This window comes from Notothenia rossii (assembly GCF_949606895.1).
Source record: "Notothenia rossii genome assembly, chromosome: 3".
Taxonomy (NCBI): domain Eukaryota; kingdom Metazoa; phylum Chordata; class Actinopteri; order Perciformes; family Nototheniidae; genus Notothenia; species Notothenia rossii.
Window position 1 is genome coordinate 94,742,425 of NC_136901.1, and position 16,710 is coordinate 94,759,134.

Genomic DNA, 16,710 nt, shown 5'->3' on the forward strand with positions numbered 1-16,710 from the left:
CATTTGTACCTTGTGTAATGCTTGCTGCTGCTGCAACTAAATCATTTCGTAATGTTGGGATGAATGAAGTATCACAAGAAACAGACCGTGCAGTTCCACAGTCTGACCAGCAGGTGGCAGGCTGTGCCCACTAGAGAGCAGTACTTATCCTCGAGATGCATTACTGTAATGTTGATCAGTAATAAAACGTGCAGCTGAAGCTTCATTCAATTGGAACGTGTCCCATGAGATGTGTTTGTTTTTAAAGTTTCCTTAACTCAGCGTGAATTGGGATTGGGTTTCATCTGGAGATTAGACTGCACAGTTATACTTCTACTGAAGTACAAGCTCTGAGTACTTCTACTTCTACTGAAGTACAAGCTCTGAGTACTTCTACTTCGACTGAAGTACAAGCTCTGAGTACTTCTACTTTTACTCTAGTACAAGCTCTGAGTACTTCTACTTCTACTGAAGTACAAGCTCTGAGTACTTCTACTTTTACTCTAGTACAAGTTCTGAGTACTCCTACTTCTACTGAAGTACAAGCTCTGAGTACTTCTACTTTTACTCAAGTACAAGCTCTGAGTACTCCTACTTTTACTCAAGTACAAGCTCTGAGTACTTCTACTTTTACTCAAGTACAACACCTGAGTACTTCTACTTTTACTCAAGTACAAGATCTGAGTACTTCTACTTTTACTCAAGAACAAGATCTGAGTACTTATACTTTTACTCAAGTACAAGATCTGAGTACTTATACTTCTACTCAAGTACCAGATCTGAGTACTTATACTTCTACTCAAGAACAAGACCCGAGTACTTCTACTTTTACTCAAGTACAAGCTCTGAGTACTTCTACTTTTACTCAAGCACAAGATCTGAGTACTTCTACTTCTACTCAAATACAAGATCTGAGTACTTCTACTTTTACTCAAGTCCAAGATCTGAGTACTTCTACTTTTACTCAAGTCCAAAATCTGAGTACTTCTACTTTTACTCAAGTACAAGCTCTGAGTACTTCTACTTTTACTCAAGCACAAGATCTGAGTACTTCTACTTCTACTCAAATACAAGATCTGAGTACTTCTACTTTTACTCAAGTCCAAGATCTGAGTACTTCTACTTCAACTCAAGCACAAGATCTGAGTACTTCTACTTTTACTCAAGTACAAGATCTGAGTACTTCTACTTTTACTCAAGTCCAAGATCTGAGTACTTCTACTTCAACTCAAGCACAAGATCTGAGTACTTCTACTTTTACTCAAGTCCAAAATCTGAGTACTTCTACTTTTACTCAAGTACAAGCTCTGAGTACTTCTACTTTTACTCAAGCACAAGATCTGAGTACTTCTACTTCTACTCAAATACAAGATCTGAGTACTTCTACTTTTACTCAAGTCCAAGATCTGAATACTTCTACTTCAACTCAAGCACAAGATCTGAGTACTTCTACTTTTACTCAAGTCCAAGCTCTGAGTACTTCTCCTCTCTTATGTGAGAGCACTTGATCAGATCCTCTTACAGTTTTTCTCGATTGCTAACACACATTTTTTTTTTAATTGCTCAGTTTCTCAGAACACTAAACACAATTCACAAAACCACACACCCAAAGTGCAAAACACCTAATTTCTCCTGCTAAATGAAGAACTGCACTCAAAACTACAGAAACACTTACCAAATGCAAACGTTTGCACCAAATATAACACACTTCATTCATAATACTAGATGGTGTGACCAGCCAGCTACACACTGCTGAGCATCATCTAAAGCACTTTCATCTGTTATGGGCTGTGCTCTGTACAGAGAGGGTTCTGCAGAGAAAGATTGCTTGAGTTTAAAGAAATACAATAAATGAAGAAATACAAATGAGTTGTTGAAAAAAATCACATTTTATTCAAAAATAAAATCTTGCAACATGCATCTCAGCTCATAGTTACTCTGCTTCAGATCTCTCTAAGTGTGATGCATAGTTTGCCAAAACCCAGTTTGTAGCTGCTGCTTCCTGTGCCTCATCCTTAGCCTTCCACCTGCACCTCTTTTTCTCAGTCCTTCAGATAAACAACAAAGACACAGTGGTCGGTCAGTGTCTGTGTTGCATAACAGTAAGTTTACCACAGTACATTGTGCAGGATGTTTGTACAGTTATAGTATGCAACATGCTAACAATTCAATTGCAGTAATGAAGTCAATACGTTTCACTCAACAGATATAAGCACTGATATATCATGAGTTATGCAGAGCTACTGGTAACTAACTGTTTTCAAATCTAAGTGTCCGGATTACAGAGGCGACAGTACATCGGCTTAGATTAGGCTGAACCCTCTGAACGTCCTCTCCCTCCAGCTCTACCTCTACCTCTCATTCTTCCTCCTCTCACTCTCAGCCCAGCTCTTCCTCTTCCTCTTGCTCTTGCTTCCATGTTGGCTTCCATTGTTGCTTTAAGAAAGTACTCACCTATGGTCTTTTCATAGTGCTAAAATCCTGATTGATGAGCCAACAATTATGCTATCAGGTGTTTGGTCAGGTGGAACGTGTTTCTTGATCATTGGTCCGTGTGTGAGGCATTTTGAATATCAGTGTTTGAAACCTGCTAACACGTGACTGTATGTCAGATTCCTGTGTCTTACGTGGAGAAACGTGTGCAGTGGTTTTCAAAAAGTGCCATGTTGATTTAAAAATTGTGTGAAAGCTGAAAACGTGTTTAGAGTTTTAGAGATTTGAGCCTATGTTTTGCTCTTTGAGTGTCAGATAAAATAATGGTGCTTTATGTATAATTTTAGTACATTAGCAATCGAGAAACTGTATATCGGAGCATCTCAGCCTTCAGCTCCTCGCGACCCAGTAGATCTCTGCCCGCGCTGCATTCAAAGGTAGAATCCTCCCTCTCTCCTCTCTGAAGTCTTTGAGCTGCTTTGTCCCATCTTTTGATTTAGAGTCGCTGTTTCTGCGGTAATAGGCTAGTTGCACAAGATGGCGTCTATCAACTTCCGGCGGCTGGGTGTGCGGTTGTAAACTTCCGGTGTACGGTGTGGAGTGGTTGAGCGGGTAGATAGCGATAGATAGATAGATTCAGGGGTTCCCAAAGTGTGGGAAGGTGAGCCTCCCCTCAGAGAACATAATCACAGCCGCGCCCCCCCTCCCAATTATTATTGCTATTATTATTATTATTGTTGTTGTTGCTATAATGCAGGGGTATTCAATTGCATTTCAAAGAGGTCCAGTGAGAGAAAATGTCATAAAATGCTCTGTTTTCGCTACCTTTCTCTTTTTTGATTGGCTGAGCGTCACCTCCTTAAAACATTAAACAATAGCTTTTTTAAACCTCTTTATCTTTATGTTTTAAACATGTTGAGGTTAAGGATGGCAGCTTCCTCATACGTTGCACTCGGAGAGAAATAGTTAAGACGGAGATGTCTTGAGCAGCAGGGAGGAGTAACGTTTCACCAATGTTGTGAGGCTTACCTGCCTTAGCTATCCGTAACGCCTCTCGGTATGATGCTTCGGTTGCCTTTGTATTCACAGTGCTAAATTTGTCAAAGACATTTTTCTGTGACTGCAATTCCTTGAGCTTCCGGTCAAAAAACTCCTGTGGCTTGGTCACCAAACATGGGTGTTTCGTCTCAACATGACGCCGGAGTTTACATTGTCTCATACTGTCATTAGCTAGCACCTCGTTGCAGATAACACACTGTGGAGTGTCATCAGGACCGGTCCATGAAAATCCTAGCTTCAAATAATCATTGTCATACTTCCTCCGTTTTCTGACAGTCGCTGTCTCCTCTCTCACTTTAGGTAACTTCACTAAAAATCTATCCATATTTTGCCGCTCGCATCCATTCAGCTGAAGTTAACTAGCTACATTTCACTGTTTCTCTTTATTTTTTTCTGGCGGCTGCGCCTCCCTTGAAGCTCTCTGGCGCCCCCCAGGGGAGGCGCGCCTCACACTTTGGAAACCCCTGGATTAGATAGATAGATATAGCATACAGATATATAGCATACAGATAGCATACAGATAGCATACAGATAGCGGTAGAGCAAAGTGAGAAGGCTAACGTTAACGTGATGGCACTATTTTACACTCGATGTCTCCAAGACCTACCGAAGGTTAACATCAGTGATGTACATCGGCTGGTATGTGAAACTCATTAGCTAGCCAACATGTATCTAGCAAATGTTTAGCAACATATTAGAAGTGAGGCTACTAGACTAACGTTAGGTCTACTGTCATAGCCTCACTTTTAATAGTTTGTAAAACATTAGCTAGCACTAGTGTTTTGCAGTTGCTAGCAGCTTATTGGGATTTTATGCTAGATAGACAGGAGTTGTTTTGATATAATAAATTAAGCATTATTGTTAGTTAAGCATGTCAGCCTGCAGCCCCAATTTGAACTCTCTGTCTCTCTCTAACTCATTGCAGATGGCTGCACTAAAAAAAAGGAAACCAGTTGTAAGATGTTTAAAAGTTCATTGAACATAATATGCTTAAATGCATTTCAAAGAAGTTGTGTTGGAGTTTGTGTTATTCTACATTTTGGCACCAAGATTTTCTGATTTTACTGCAAATGTATATCGGTTCCAAATATCGGTTATCGGTCTCCTTGATTACTAATAATCGGTATCGGTATCGGCCTTGAAAAAGCAATATCGGTCGATCCCTAGTTCAAAGCCTCAATCAGGTTCATGTTCTGGGGTTTTGATGTGGCTAGAGTAGGTAACCTGTGATTTAGGATTGAAATGAGCCCAGCTAGCTGACGTGTTGCAACAGATTCGTGATAATAGTGACAATAAATTAGCTCACATCAAAATGATAAATACATTAGCTAAACCCAAACTTAGCTTCCATCAAAGATTCTTAATGAGAGGTTGAAAACTGTCTCTGCTTTCATGGAAACCCCAGAAACTGGTTGTGACGGCTGCTGTTCTTTACTGAATGGTTAGTATAATCCATGTAGGGTCCAGTTATTTGTGTTGGCCAGTGTTAGGTAAGAGCTGGTTTTGTACCCTACATCTATGTTAAGCTGTTCAACGTTCTACTAACACTATTTTATGTAGGAAATGCACACATTATATATATTTTTTGCATCTACTTTCTGGATATTGTACATCTGTTATATAAACTAGCATTACTTAAATATGCAGAGACTAATTGAAATGTTTTAATATGTATTTTTCCCCCCGATATAACATCAACCTATGTTTTGTAAAAGTTTATTAAATTAATCTGTACAATGTTATCATATTGTGGATTTATTAAATTATGTATTTTCCTTTGTTATTTATGTGTGCGTTTGTTTTGAGGATATAATTCATTAGTATCTAAACATAGTATGGTATAACTGCTTTTTGTAATGAAATACACAATTGGTTTGGGAGCAAGAAATCTTTTAATCGTTGTTGCCCAGGCTTGCCGAAATGAATGGAAACTTATCTCCCGATTATAACATTGTGTAACTTGCTGTTAAATACCGTCAAACGATGTGCAATATGTGCTTTATGTGCAATATATACTTTATATACATATGCCATCTTTAATAACTGTAATATATACCGGGCTGCTAAATCCTAAGAACTGCTACAGGATTTGATTTGTAGATTTGATTTGTTTTTGATCTGTATTTTTAGAAAATTATGTAACTTTTTATCTTTTTTTTAGCATATTGTTTATTATATTATAACTTAGTACTTTTTAACGCATGTAAGATATTCAACACTAAATATATTAAAAGACAGCAGCATCATAAGAGGCCAACAAGAGTGACAGAGTGTGTCAGTGTGCAGTCTACCATCCTCTTAAAATACTCTGTCCAACAATATCAGTCTCATGAAGAAAGGTTTTTTAACGCTTATTCAAAATAGCAGAGAAACAAGCATTCTTGTTTTCAGGAGGGGACATTGACAGAGGAGTACTGGAAATGTAGTAAGTACTTCATAGTACTTGTGGGGGTAGTTTCACTAGTACTGAGTCCAACAGGATCGATCTCACGAAGAACTAATGGCAACAACAAATAATTCCCTCATCAAACTTAGCAGAAGTGACTTGATTTTGTTCTCAGCAGGGGACTTTGAGAGAGGATTTCTAAAAAAGTACACAGTAAAAGTACTTCAATGTATTTTAAGTAGTAGGCTAACAAATACAAAGTCAAACAGTATCAACTTCATTAAGAACTAATGGTAACATTATATTTGTATCTTTCATCAAATACAGCAGAAAAACATGCATTATGTACTAAGGAGGGGACTCTGACAGAGGATTACTCACAAAGTACACAGCAAAAGTACTTCATTTTATTTCTGTTAGGAGTCAAACTCGAACCGAGTCCAACAGTGTCAGTTTTCTTAAGAACTTGTGGTAAAACATATTTGCATCACTCGTAAAATATAGCAGAAATGAAGAGCAGCTGATTTGAAAAAACAAACTCGAGAGGCGGCTGAGTGACCGCAGTGCAGAATCGCTGTATATTTTAAATCTCCTAACAATGTTGTCCATTTTAGACACAGGCTTATTATATTTACAGCCCTTAGTAACATCCATTTTCTGGGCTCAATATGTGTCTTGGCCGTTTTCGTTGTGATCGCTAAATTCACCTTGTTTCCCTTTGTTTATAATAGCCTATTATCACCGTTCCAAGCAAGTGCTTTTGTTTTGAAATCACTTCCGTGAGTTTCGCCCCGCCCCTCCCTCCAATGAACATTTGACCATTTAGTAAGGTAAAAAGCAAAAAGCAAAAACGCCTCTCAGACGCTCTTCCGTTTACGTGTTTAATAAAGAAAAACAATTGGACGGTAGATACACGGATTGATTAGAAATAATTCTGAACTTAAAACAAAATAAGAATAATTTCGGGAATAGATAAGATCCTAAGAAAATTAATAATTGTAAGAAAATTAATTATAATTTAAAAATATCTCGGAAAAAAGTCAAAATTTAGAAAAATAAGTTGGAATTTAAAACTTACATTTTTTTGAGAAAAGACAGGATTTAGAAAAAGTCGGAATTTTAAGAAAAAAGTCATAATTGGAAAAAAATCTATTTTAGGAAGAAAAGTCATCATTTTGAGGAAAAAGTCAGATTTAGTAAAAAAAGTCAGAAACTTGAGAAAAGTTAGAATTGTAGTTTGTGGGAGAGAAACTCCCTCTGGAAGGAACACAGGGATTTTAGCCTCTGCAGACCATTTACATGCACACAAAACTATATCAGAATAATATATTAAACTATAAAAACTCTATACTTTACTAAAGACAAGACACGAGCACATTTCCTCTGATGTTTACTTTATTTGTTGTCACATGAACCGTCCCGTTTGTTTGCCCTCCCTCCTGCTGTCTCCTTCAGACGAGGCCCAGGGCAGCGCAGAGCCCTTTGATCAGGTCCAGCTTCAGGTAGACCCTGCAGAACGACAACAGAACCCCGAGCCCGCAGAACCAGATCAGCAGCCAGAGAACCCGCGCGCTGGAGTACAGGGGGTCCAGCCTGCTCAATAAATACACAAACCAACAAACAAACAAACAAATAATAATAATAAATAAAACTAAATATTCAAATTGTATAAACTGTTTAATCGAATGTGAGATACAGGAGCGGGGGGCAGCCTGCAGGGGGAGCAGCCTGCAGGGGGGGAGGGCAGCCTGCAGGGGGGAGGGCAGCCTGCAGGGGGGAGGGTAGCCTGCAGGGGGGGAGGGCAGCCTGCAGGGGGGGGGGGGCAGCCTGCTGTATTAATAATACATTAATACAAACAGAAATACCTACAAACTCCTCCTCCTCCTCTCCTCCAAGTCCTGCACTCACTCCCCCCCTCTGGAACTCCCTCCCTGCTTCCCCCCCTCTGGAACTCCCTCCTTGCTGCCCCCCCCCCTTTGGAATTCCCTCCTTGCTGCCCCCCCCCTCTGGAACTCCCTCCCTGCTGCCCCCCCCCCCCCTCTGGAACTCCCTCCTTGCTGCCCCCCCCTCTGGAACTCCCTCCCTGCTACCCCCCCCCCCCTGCAATGTAACACTTCCACTTCTAGCCCCTGTTCTATGTCTTGTCCTCATATGTTTCTTGTCAGGCGCCCTTGGGTTAATGAACGGCGCCATATCAATTAAAGTTATTATTATTATTAAAGGTACATTGTTATCTGAGGACATATTCCTCTCTTCTCCAGGTTCATGTTAGTACCCTGTGTTAGCCTCTGCAGACCCTTTACATGCACTAAAACTGAACACTACAGGAGAGGGAACACCACAGAAGAAGAAGGTGTCTCGTACCGTCCCTCAGCAGACTCGGAGTATCCCTGGAAGTACCGGAGACGTGCGTAAATGTACAGAAGCCCACAGAGGCAGGACAGCGCTGCAACACAAACAGCAATACTTCTATATTAATACTTAGATCTATATTTAAGAGCTGTAACAGATCGTGTCGTATTTTTCTATGTGTGTGCATGTGTGTGTGTGTGTGTGTGTGTGTGTGTGTGTGTGTGTGTGTGTGTGTGTGTGTGTGTGTGTGTGTGTGTGTGTGTGTGTGTGTGTGTGTGTGTGTGTGTGTGTGTGTGTGTGTGTGTGTGTGTGTGTGTGTGTGTGTGTGTGTGTGTGTGTGTGTGTGTGTGTGTGTGTGTGTGTGTGATCACCTTCATTGAAGAAGACTCCGGAGATCCACAGGACGATGATGAAGATGGGGAAGTACTCGGAGCAGTTCGCTCTGAAAACACCATGAACAGACACACACAAACATTTCTGCATCTTTTCAATTCCACATTCTTTCAATTTAAAGTTTGCATTTTAGATTTTTAAATCTCTGAAACTCTGACACTATGACACTATGACTCTATGACTCTATGACACTATGACTCTATGACTCTATGACTCTATGACACTATGACACTATGACTCTATGACTCTATGACACTATGACACTATGACACTATGACTCTATGACACTATGACTCTATGACTCTATGACTCTATGACACTATGACACTATGACTCTATGACTCTATGACACTATGACTCTATGACTCTATGACTCTATGACACTATGACACTATGACTCTATGACTCTATGACACTATGACACTATGACTCTATGACACTATGACTCTATGACACTATGACACTATGACTCTATGACTCTATGACACTATGACACTATGACTCTATGACTCTATGACACTATGACACTATGACTCTATGACTCTATGACACTATGACACTATGACTCTATGACTCTATGACACTATGACACTATGACTCTATGACTCTATGACACTATGACTCTATGACTCTATGACTCTATGACACTATGACACTATGACTCTATGACACTATGACTCTATGACTCTATGACACTATGACTCTATGACTCTATGACTCTATGACACTATGACTCTATGACACTATGACTCTATGACTCTATGACACTATGACTCTATGACTCTATGACACTATGACACTATGACTCTATGACTCTATGACACTATGACTCTATGACTCTATGACTCTATGACACTATGACTCTATGACTCTATGACACTATGACACTATGACTCTATGACTCTATGACACTATGACACTATGACTCTATGACTCTATGACACTATGACACTATGACTCTATGACTCTATGACACTCTGACACTATGACACTATGACACTATGACTCTATGACTCTATGACACTATGACACTATGACACTATGACTCTATGACTCTATGACTCTATGACACTATGACTCTATGACTCTATGACTCTATGACTCTATGACTCTATGACACTATGACTCTATGACTCTATGACTCTATGACACTATGACTCTATGACTCTATGACTCTATGACTCTATGACACTATGACTCTATGACTCTATGACACTATGACACTATGACTCTATGACTCTATGACTCTATGACTCTATGACACTATGACACTATGACTCTATGACACTATGACACTATGACTCTATGACTCTATGACACTATGACTCTATGACACTATGACACTATGACTCTATGACTCTATGACACTATGACTCTATGACTCTATGACACTATGACACTATGACTCTATGACACTATGACTCTATGACTCTATGACACTATGACTCTATGACACTATGACTCTATGACTCTATGACACTATGACTCTATGACTCTATGACACTATGACTCTATGACTCTATGACACTATGACACTATGACACTATGACACTATGACTCTATGACTCTATGAGACTATGACACTATGACTCTATGACTCTATGACACTATGACTCTATGACTCTATGACACTATGACACTATGACACTATGACACTATGACTCTATGACTCTATGACACTATGACACTATGACTCTATGACACTATGACACTATGACTCTATGACTCTATGACTCTATGACACTATGACTCTATGACACTATGACTCTATGACTCTATGACACTATGACACTATGACTCTATGACACTATGACACTATGACTCTATGACACTATGACTCTATGACTCTATGACACTATGACTCTATGACTCTATGACTCTATGACACTATGACTCTATGACTCTATGACACTATGACTCTATGACTCTATGACACTATGACTCTATGACTCTATGACACTATGACTCTATGACACTATGACTCTATGACTCTATGACACTTTGACTCTATGACACTATGACTCTATGACTCTATGACTCTATGACTCTATGACACTATGACTCTATGACACTATGACTCTATGACACTATGACACTATGACACTATGACTCTATGACTCTATGACACTATGACACTATGACTCTATGACTCTATGACACTATGACTCTATGACTCTATGACTCTATGACTCTATGACACTATGACTCTATGACTCTATGACTCTATGACACTATGACTCTATGACTCTATGACTCTATGACTCTATGACTCTATGACTCTATGACACTATGACTCTATGACTCTATGACACTATGACTCTATGACTCTATGACTCTATGACACTATGACTCTATGACTCTATGACTCTATGACTCTATGACACTATGACTCTATGACTCTATGACACTATGACTCTATGACTCTATGACACTATGACTCTATGACTCTATGACACTATGACTCTATGACTCTATGACTCTATGACACTATGACACTATGACTCTATGACTCTATGACACTATGACACTATGACACTATGACACTATGACACTATGACTCTATGACACTCTGCCGCAGGTTAACATAAATAAAGTATAAGTATAAATAATAACAATAATCGGCGTCTCACTGAGCTCTGAAGATTCGCTCAAATGCGGGCGGGCCGGCAGTGGAGGGGGGAGAAACTTTGAACTTCCTCCTGGCATAGATCACCTGCAGAGAGAAATATGCTGCACACACACACACACACACACACACACACACACACACACACACACACACACACACACACACACACACACACACACACACACACACACACACACACACACACACACACACACACACACACACACACACACACACACAGTCAAGGACACCGTCAAACACACACACAGCAATGTGATGACAGACGGATAATTATTATATTTATTAATAATTATTAGAATAATAATTTAACAATCCATGAACATTTGTTCTTCTCTCTGATTTATTTTCTTATATGTTTTTAAATTATGTTAAATTATTTAATGAATCAAATATAGGAACTAATAACTCGAGTAAAAAAGGAGAAGAAGAATTTAAACAATATATCGTGTTTCTATATATCATACAAATAAACCAAATAATAACAGATAATAATGTAATAATTAAATAAAAATAGTCAATAATAATACAAAAATAATAACAATAAATGATAATAATGATAAATATCAAGTATTAGACGAACTAAAGGTACCTCAGGTGTGTTCAGACAGAACGAACCGTTGGTCTGGTCTCACATTACCCAGCATGCTTTCTGTTCTTACCTTGCTCCAGGACGCCGAGCACGGTGACGGCGGCGAGGCCGACCGAGTCCTCCGACATCTCTGAAGACCGAGAGAGAGAAGTGAAGAGAGAGGAAGAGAGGGACAGGAAGAGAGAGTGGAAGAGAGAGAGAGACACACCTGCAGGGGGCGGGGCTTCAGCACAGGTGAGACTGAAGAGAGAGACAGGAAGAGAGCGAGAGAGACAGGAAGAGAGAGAGAGACAGACAGGAAGAGAGAGAGAGACAGGAAGAGAGAGAGAGAGACAGGAAGAGAGAGAGAGAGAGAGAGAGAGTGAGAGACACACACACACCAGGGGCGGGGCTTCAGCACAGGTAGACACACTTTAATTCATAAACACCTGCAGCACTTCCCCAGTGCTTTACTAACTTTAACACAATTCACTTTTAGTCAGAGGGCAAAAGTACACACATCCTGTACTCAAGTAGAAGTACACACATCCTGTACTCAAGTAGAAGTACACACATCCTGTACTCAAGTAGAAGTACAGATACTCATGTTTAAAAATACTCTGGTAAAAGTACTGACTAAACTTCTTTACTCAAGTAAAACTAAAGAGGTATGGGCTTTGAAATGTACTTAAAGTGGACCTATCATGCTATATTTGAATAATATATTGTAGGGCCATACCTATATAAAACATGTCTGTGAAGTTTTTTTTTCAAAATACCAAACAGATCCTGCATTTTAGCCGTGCCTCATTTCGCTCTATTCCAGCCCTGTTTTCACAAGGGCTGATTCTGTGGGAAATGAGCTGCAGCTGACCACGCCCCCCTGCAAAGGACAAGCGTCATGTTACCATGCTGTTACCATGCTGTTACCATGCTGTTACCATGCCACGGCAACCTCTCATTCCCCTGATTGGTGGAGAGTTGGCCATATAGGCGGAGCTCCTCGTCACTGACGTCAGACTATTTTCAAATCTGGATCAGTCTGTATCAGATCTGTTGCAGCCCCGTTTTTAGAGATTTGGGTATGGAGCAAAAGAGAGAGGGTTGTGTTTTCTGACACTTGGTGAGTTCCCTGGAACACCGGGGACACATATTCATGTAGACAAGACGTACAAAGGTGCATTTTGCATGATAGGTCCCCTTTAAGTAAAAAGTACCCATAACTAGCAGCTGTTTTAAAGAGTACCTGACCTCCCTTTATATTAATAGAACAATAATGTCATTGTTAGCTAATGAATGTTTCCATGCTGAACAACGGCAACATGACAACGTTTCCATTGGTCCCTCTTCTTTAGAGAAGACCAGAGGCCTGTACGATGAAGCCGGTTCAACCTAACCTGGATATGTTTGAGTTAGTCGGTTGGCCTAATCCAAAAAAACGCCCTCTCGCTAAGCGTTCCTACGACGCTGGTTATCAACTCGTTAACTCAAGCCAGCCATGTCCTATCTAGTTAGGTGCGCGTTCACATAAAAGGGGTGGTGTTCAACATGTAAGAAGTAGAAAGTACAGGTATTTGTGTTCAACATGTAAGAAGTAGAAAGTACAGGTATTTGTGTTCAACATGTAAGAAGTAGAAAGTACAGGTATTTGAGTTCAACATGTAAGAAGTAGAAAGTACAGGTATTTGAGTTCAACATGTAAGAAGTAGAAAGTACAGGTATTTGAGTTCAACATGTAAGAAGTAGAAAGTACAGGTATTTGTGTTCAACATGTAAGAAGTAGAAAGTACAGGTATTTGTGTTCAACATGTAAGAAGTAGAAAGTACAGGTATTTGAGTTCAACATGTGAGAAGTAGAAAGTACAGGTATTTGAGTTCAACATGTAAGAAGTAGAAAGTACAGGTATTTGTGTTCAAAATGTAAGAAGTAGAAAGTACAGGTATTTGTGTTCAAAATGTAAGAAGTAGAAAGTACAGGTATTTGTGTTCAACATGTAAGAAGTAGAAAGTACAGGTATTTGAGTTCAACATGTAAGAAGTAGAAAGTACAGGTATTTGTGTTCAACATGTAAGAAGTAGAAAGTACAGGTATTTGAGTTCAACATGTAAGAAGTAGAAAGTTCAGGTATTTGGGTTCAACATGTAAGAAGTAGAAAGTACAGGTATTTGTGTTCAACATGTAAGAAGTAGAAAGTACAGGTATTTGGGTTCAACATGTAAGAAGTAGAAAGTACAGGTATTTGGGTTCAAAATGTAAGAAGTCAAAGTAAAAAGTGGTCAGAAAAATAAGTAGTGGAGTAAAGTACTGATACCAGAAACATGCAATTAAGTACAGTAATGAAGTATTTGTACTCCAATACTTCCCCCCTCTGCCTATATACTACAAGCTATGTTTTTTTGCAAATGAGGCTTCATGTTGACTTTCGGTGAGTTCAGGAGAAATCTGCATTATAAAGAAGATTATTATAAAGAAGCATTGAAAGCACAACATCTAAAAGTAGACACGTAAACAAAGTGTTTATTTATTATTGATGTGTTGTTCTCCTCTGATACCGGCCTCATCAACAAGGCCAGACCCCCCTCTGACTGTTATCCATCCCATAATAAGAAGATGCATTACATTAATGCACATCTCCTCTCCTCTCTACCTCTTTGAACTCAGCACAGCTCTCCACTTCAAATACACTTTATAGTATTTTTCAGATGTCAATATTGTTGTTATTAAAGTCTTAAGACAGTTTATCAAATAGCTTTTATAACATTCCTATCCATTTTGTTTTGCCAAGTATTCTTTTTGTCTGTGTCTCTATATGCACCACATATACCAGAGATCATTCATGTCTAATTTATAACCCAGGTGTTGTCAGGGAATCCTTTCGCCCTCTGACGCAGCTGACCAGCCGCTATCCCCCTTAAGGAGGGGCTGCTCTAGCAACTTGTTGTTGCCAGTTTATGACCGAGCAGCTCTCGGTCAGAGATAGTTATTGTTGAGGGACACCTGAGGCCTGTACTACGAAGCCGGTTCAACATAACCGGGATATGTTTGAGTTAGCTGGCTTACCTAATCCAAAACAAACGCGCTCTCGCTAACGGTCCTACGACGCGGGTTATCAACTCACTCAAGCCAGGGTTTCTCTGTCCAGCTGAATGCGCGTTCACATGAAAGGGGGGGTATTTGGAGCATTTGACCAATCACAAACATGGAGAAGCGTACTGACAGCGCAGCGTCATACTTCCTGAATGAAAAGTCAACTATAATATTAGACATATGAAGAAGTTAAACTTTAAACATCCATGACTTAAACACTTGATCCAGGATCAAAGCCACATAGCTGCACCTGCAAGGTGAACACAGCTGGTACCAGAACAAGTGTTTGAATGCGTACATGAACAGGTTTATGATATCACCGCCCCGTCTAAGACACCATCTGACTTTCATTACATTTGACTCGAGTGTTTCCTCAACTTAATGTGTTGCTTAAAATAATCCTTCTGCATACAGTATGTGACACTGTGAGTGTTGCACGGCTAGATACGGCTCAGCTGACTCAGATAAGGAGATATATGATACATCATGATGTGATATGAGAAACACGATCTGACTTTAATTCTGTAAAAGAGGGGGGAGGGGTTATCATTTATGGAGAGGGGAAGTTTTTTTTAAAATCAGGTCGAGAGCAAAACTGGGTAATCAAGGAGCCAACTACTAAGTTTAAGATTTTAACACAATTTATTCAGGAGAACATAACTTTACTTAAAATCAGAGCTGTCTAAAATATAATCTCAGTAAAAAGATAGTCTAAACTATTTTAAAATACAATCAAACGCAGTTAAAACAATACAAAGAATTCAACTGTTAAAAGGGTTCAAAGTATTTTCAGGGCTGTGAAGGTGCTCCGTCTCCTCTGCTCTGCTGTCTCCTTCAGTCTCTCCCAGTCTCAGTCTGTCCTCTGCTGTGTCCTTCAATCTCTCCCAGTCTCAGTCTGTCCTCTGCTGTGTCCTTCAGTCTCTCCCAGTCTCAGTCTGTCCTCTGCTGTCTCCTTCAGTCTCTCCCAGTCTCAGTCTGTCCTCTGCTGTGTCCTTCAATCTCTCCCAGTCTCAGTCTGTCCTCTGCTGTCTCCTTCAGTCTCTCCCAGTCTCAGTCTGTCCTCTGCTGTGTCCTTCAATCTCTCCCAGTCTCAGTCTGTCCTCTGCTGTGTCCTTCAATCTCTCCCAGTCTCAGTCTGTCCTCTGCTGTGTCCTTCAATCTCTCCCAGTCTCAGTCTGTCCTCTGCTGTGTCCTTCAGTCTCTCCCAGTCTCAGTCTGTCCTCTGCTGTGTCCTTCAATCTCTCCCAGTCTCAGTCTGTCCTCTGCTGTGTCCTTCAGTCTCTCCCAGTCTCAGTCTGTCCTCTGCTGTCTCCTTCAGTCTCTCCCAGTCTCAGTCTGTCCTCTGCTGTGTCCTTCAGTCTCTCCCAGTCTCAGTCTGTCCTCTGCTGTCTCCTTCAATCTCTCCCAGTCTCAGTCTGTCCTCTGCTGTCTCCTTCAGTCTCTCCCAGTCTCAGTCTGTCCTCTGCTGTCTCCTTCAGTCTCTCCCAGTCTCAGTCTGTCCTCTGCTGTCTCCTTCAGTCTCTCCCAGTCTCAGTCTGTCCTCTGCTGTCTCCTTCAGTCTCTCCCAGTCTCAGTCTGTCCTCTGCTGTCTCCTTCAGTCTCTCCCAATCTCAGTCTGTCCTCTGCTGTCTCCTTCAGTCTCTCCAAGTCTCAGTCTGTCCTCTGCTGTCTCCTTCAGTCTCTCCAAGTCTCTGTCTGTCCTCTGCTGTCTCCTTCACAGTGGCGGTTCTAGACCAATTTGACTGGGGGGGCCAGGCTCGGGCCAGTTATTTTCTGAGGGGGGCACAATAAATGCAGGACGA

The 16,710-nt window shown here is 40.4% G+C and overlaps 2 protein-coding genes across 4 annotated transcripts in view; one reads left to right on the forward strand and one right to left on the reverse strand.

Moving 5' to 3' along the window:
* Positions 1 to 16,710, forward strand: part of LOC307032686 (uncharacterized protein) — a 528,358-nt gene that overhangs the window by 326,677 nt on the left and 184,971 nt on the right. The window lies entirely within an intron of this gene.
* On the reverse strand, positions 1,850 to 14,998 carry ltc4s (leukotriene C4 synthase). Of its 3 annotated transcripts, none has more exons than XR_013805878.1 (7): positions 14,940 to 14,963; positions 11,912 to 12,081; positions 11,233 to 11,332; positions 8,581 to 8,651; positions 8,222 to 8,303; positions 7,252 to 7,450; positions 1,850 to 2,027 (listed from the first exon to the last, which is right to left on the reverse strand). XR_013805878.1 is itself a non-coding variant. In XM_079667960.1 (7 exons), the coding sequence occupies exons 3-7, from the start codon at positions 11,967 to 11,969 to the stop codon at positions 7,309 to 7,311; spliced, it is 453 nt and encodes a 150-aa protein (XP_079524086.1). In that variant the 5' UTR covers positions 11,970 to 11,971; positions 12,050 to 12,081; positions 14,882 to 14,998; the 3' UTR covers positions 7,235 to 7,308. The 3 variants fall into 3 exon arrangements, 2 of the variants coding, with proteins under 2 accessions (XP_079524086.1, XP_079524085.1); XM_079667960.1 differs by lacking the exon at positions 1,850 to 2,027 and having other exon boundaries at positions 7,235 to 7,450; positions 11,912 to 11,971; positions 12,050 to 12,081; positions 14,882 to 14,998; XM_079667959.1 differs by lacking the exon at positions 1,850 to 2,027 and having other exon boundaries at positions 7,235 to 7,450.